General features: G+C 35.6%; 1 protein-coding gene across 1 annotated transcript; it reads left to right on the top strand.

Moving 5' to 3' along the window:
• The first annotated feature begins 574 nt into the window (after positions 1-574).
• LOC121659454 (forkhead box protein D5-A-like) lies at positions 575-2,193 on the top strand. Its single transcript, XM_042017559.1, has one exon. The coding sequence runs from the start codon at positions 682-684 to the stop codon at positions 1,531-1,533; it is 852 nt and encodes a 283-aa protein (XP_041873493.1). The 5' UTR covers positions 575-681; the 3' UTR covers positions 1,534-2,193.
• Positions 2,194-5,018: the final 2,825 nt, after the last annotated feature.

Below are 5,018 nucleotides of genomic sequence, written 5' to 3' on the forward strand. Positions count from 1 at the left end.
ATACCCAGCATGAAAGCTGGTTGCTATCAGAGAGTGGATAAGAAAAAAAGGGGAGCAATTTGTGTTTGGTTTTTTTTTTTTTTGCTTTAATTCAATTTCACCAAGAATAGCTACATTGCAGCTATAAAATTTGATAGGTCGTTTCCTTTCACACAGTACTTTCTATTAGCAGGTAAAACAAATGTTTATTGTACTAAATACAACATGTTTGACTAAGTGTAGAACACAGGAATCAACATGTTGGTTTCAGTTTGTTCTGCATATCACTGGAGAGTCTAATCCTTTCGCAACTCTATCTAGGCACCATAAATTTCTCATTAATCATTATGTTTCAATGGGGAACACCGAAAGGTGTTTTCTCAGATTATAATGAAGTGAGAGGCTAACGTCATGGTCTGTTTATCTTCATACTTAACATAGTATAATTATTTTGTATTTTTTTTTTCATTCAGCTAGGACTTGCACCTTGACTTTTGTAAACATAGGCAGTTCGGTTTTCATTGTTAAGGATGTTGACTTAACAGAGTATAAAATAGAAACCTGGGTACATAAGAGCAGCACATTTAAAGTCCAACTTTCATTTCTCCTGCTGGTTATATTCAGTGGACCAATAATTCAACTGGCTACTTGCAGTAAAATATCAGAACACTTAAAATAAATGCTGGGTTTCAGGCTGCTATAATGAGTGAAGACTCTTCTGAAAACAATGAAGGAAGTCTAGACATCTGTACAGTAAGAGAAAAAGAAGAAGGAAAACTGGCTCAAGGGATTACACCCCGAATTTCCAGCTCTCACATACATGCCAAAAAGGGTCTTCCTGTGACTGCAGATGAAGGAAGATTTCTGGATAAACCACCTCTGTCATACATAGCTTTGATTGCAAAGGCAATACTTTCTTCCCCCACAAACAAACTGAATTTAGCTGCTATCTACAAATACATTGAAGATAATTTTCCTTTTTACAGGAATAAAGGTCGAGGTTGGAGGAACAGTGTAAGGCACAACCTTTCACTAAATGATTGTTTCATCAAGGTGGGAAGATGTGAGGATGGCAAAGGAAACTACTGGAGTATCCACCCATCAAACTTAAATGACTTTGTTCACGGGGACTTCAGGCAACATCGAAGGTCACGAAAGCGAGGGCACCAAAAGGAGGTAGAGCACTGCCTTGCTGTGAATTATTTCATGCCATGGAGACACTATTCTTCCTGCCCAGCACCAGGCTGGCTTTACCAAACACACTATTTTCCGGACCCACTGTGTAAACTTCTGTATGCTGACAGACTACAGTTTGTGCATGAATACCAAAAGTGGAATGTTGACAGTGATTTAATCATGAGGAACTTTTCACCTCAACTACAAACTGAAAAACCACACAGCTCTTCTGGGGACTGGTTTTATGGATCTCCTGCTACTTCAGTTATGCAGCAGAATATTTTCCTAAATATTCAGCCGAGTTTCCCTAATTCCCTTTTATTCTTTTCTCAAAAACAGCACCAAAGTGAAGCATTCAGACACATCTGTAAGTACTAGAAAGTATTTGAAATGCAGTAACTTCACAGGCAGCTTGGGACTGCGTCAAGATATATGTTGCACAGTTTTGAACTTTCGTATACGTTTAAAGACAGCAGAAGTGCTTGCTTACTTACATAAGCTAGTGATTTTCCATGATTATTACCTAAGTGTATTAGCTTTGAAACCATAACAATGAATTTCTAATAAATCTGCTAGTCAATGGCCATGCATAGATTACTTTAATATAAAAGTAAATCCATTCACACTGACCGCCCAATGAAATTATTTTTTAATTGTTCTGTATTAACCGTATTACTGTATACTACTGCTCTATTGGATTCAAATTAATACACATATGTGTATTTATAACTATATATTCAAACATGTATGACCATATATTTACTTTTACATTATATTGAATAGGAAGGATTAATAGTTTTCCTTTGTCATTTGAGAATGTCTTTGAAATGCTACTTGTCACCTCCCCTACTGCTGAAAATACTGAATTATTCTTCTACTCATTTAATATTATACATTGGTTAGTACTCACTTGGCACTATTAATTCTGATGCATTGTATTGATCAAAAAAATCATTGTACATTTATTAAAATGTTGTTAGTTACTTGTTCTTGTTTGAATAATTGTTCAGATTAATAAATATTCCAAGTGAAATAGAATTACAATATTATGTAAAATATGTTTTTGAGTTCAAATCTGCTTTTTAAATGCATGGCCACATATTAATTACCCCCTTAAATGATTACTTAAAGGCAACACTACTAATTATGAGTCTACCCATTAGCTGGGTATAATCCATTTAAGAAATTTTCATTTTTTGGATATTTTCCCCTATTGCTTAGGCTTATATCTCTATTTTTAGTTTACATAGTCATAGTTACGTACATAGCTACAGAGTATATGATGATATAAAGTGCTCACCTAAATACATTTTTTAAATTTATTTATCTATCCAGCAACCTCCTGGTAGTAGAAACTTTTGAAGTTTCACACGGGGAAGTGTAACACGCACTACTGTGAAAAACCCAGCTATGCTAAACTATAAAACTGGAAGAACTTCCTTTGAAACACTTGCTCACAGAAAATGCAGATTAAGGCACTTCAGTGCCTCAGTCATGAAATTCCCTTGTGTGTGGACAAAGAGAATTGGACACAGGTGGGGAAGGTGGGATGAAGGGGCTGGTTGGATGGGGAGACCGGCTAGAGGAAACAGAGATAACTGGAGTTGGACAAGGAGCTCAGACAAATAGATCAACATGTTGTGAGAAGCCTAAGGAACAGATATTGTGAATGCCAGGCAATTATAACCAGAGGAGAATGAAAGCTGGGGATAAGACTCAGGGCAGGTTTGATGAGCAGTATGTGGGAAAAGTCTCTGCCTGCTATAGTTTATGTATTGGATAAAATTAAATATTCATAGTTCTTTAGCTGTCAGCAAATTACTTTAAAATTACACAAGATAACAAGTTACTCCTGTTTGTTCTCACTGGGCTTACTTGGCAAAGCTTGTGAAATACACCTGAGGATATTCCTAGAATGACACAGTGTCATTTGACTTCATCCTCCCTGCTAAGTAAGAGTTGGAGAAGGGTATTAAAGTGTATAACATGACACTCTGCTTGAGCTAATGTGACCTATCACTTACTAGGTTATCCTTTAAGCCTGAAATAACCATTTTAGTTTGCTCAGGAAAAAGAATTGTATTTTACCAGACTAGTGACAACAGTGGAAATGTGGCACGTACCAGTCCCTAGGCATGCTTCCAGATCTTCGTTCCAGTTTCCTGTGGGAATGCAGTAATAGGAACTCATATAAAGGAGAAGACATTCTTCTGCTCAGATGCTCAGATTTTATTTGAAGATGACTTTGAAATAGTTTTCATACCACTAGTGATACACGTACCATAGAATGAGAACTCCCATCTTAGATATTTCCACTATGATTATGTAGCTGTCAGTGTGCTTTCTTATGTTTTTTGTTTTATTCAATGCGTTTTAACTTTTTGTTTGTTTGTACAGCACCTGCATGACACATTGGAGGAGGATTCTTTTCAAGTAATAAGCAACTATTTATTTTGTCCTCATCATTCAGTGGGCATCCATTGCTTTCTAACTGTGCATAGTTCACTACTCTGAAGACAAAATTACTCAATCACTATTATATTATCATCCTCCAAAGCCATAATATAATTTACTTGCAAAATAACATAAGAGATGAGGAACACCTTGAAGCACAGACCTAAAAGTCTGAGGTCAAATGTACACATTCACTTTGGACATCAGGTTTGTGACATCACTGTGTAGCACTTTTTGTTCTCAAAGCTCAGCAGATGAGCTCCCATTGTCCTGGCTTTCAGCTCTGAGTGTTCAGAATATTTCCAAGACACAAAGCAACACGGAAACAAGTGACCATCTTCATAAGTTCTATTTTGACAACTTGTCCTGCAGCAGATGAAAAAGGCAAATCTGTATCTCCAAGGCAAGCTGCAACTGCCATGATATAGAAAACACTATTTCTTCCTGTAAACCCCAACAGAGTTTGAAGTTATTTAACAAACAATACCCATAATTTCCTCACTGCATGATTTTAATTAACATAGAAAAAAGGTCCGCATTGGATATGAAATATGGTAAACACCAGATTTTTTCATACAACTACAGGCAATATTTTAATGCCTTCAACTGAGGTAAGGGCCAAGTTATGAATACATTATTTAAACAAGATGCCATTTTCCCCTGCCCTAGTCTCTAAAAGCTTGGCATTGCAACCTTAAAAATGTTTTTTTTTCATTTCATTAGTTTTGTGATTAAAATGTCAAAGTACTAATTTGCAAACAACTTGAAGTAAAAATTTCAAAGCAATAAGAAAAAAATCAAGTTGTGTATTTTACCTGAATTCTAAATCCCCAAATACACTTAGCATAGGAAAAAAAAAAAAATCTGATCTTGAAATATAATCCTCCAATTAGAGAGGACATTAGATTTCTGATACAGGAAATTACCATTTAATGAGAAGACAGAAATGTTCTTGAAAATTAAACAGATTAATTACATGCTTATACAGGAATTTATGAGGCAGTACTTATGGTGTAAGAGACTCCCTCAGAAGCAAAACCAACAGTTACAGATGCTGAATTACAAAAATCCAACAAAAACACAATATCTAAAGACTGCACATTGACAGCTTCAGCATTTTCCAGCTGAAATGTATTACTGGGGTTGATAAAAATGTCAGGAAGTCAAAATGTTAGCATTTTGACTATTATCCTCTGTTATACCCATAAATAAGACAGAGGTCATCTTTTCACAGCAAATCTACTTTAGGAGTCCACAGATGCAATGCCAGTGTATGACATAAATAGCTAGGATGGAGGTCACATATGCTCTCACAAATAAAAATTGTCAATTGCTTTCACCTTCTTTTTGCACTAAATAAAATTTTGAACCATATATTTGCTAACACTTTCAATAAACTATGCCTTAAT

This window comes from Corvus kubaryi, unplaced genomic scaffold, assembly GCF_017639235.1.
Source record: "Corvus kubaryi isolate FWS band 111438036 unplaced genomic scaffold, C.kubaryi_AGA036_p1.0 137, whole genome shotgun sequence".
Classification (NCBI taxonomy): Eukaryota; Metazoa; Chordata; class Aves; order Passeriformes; family Corvidae; genus Corvus; species Corvus kubaryi.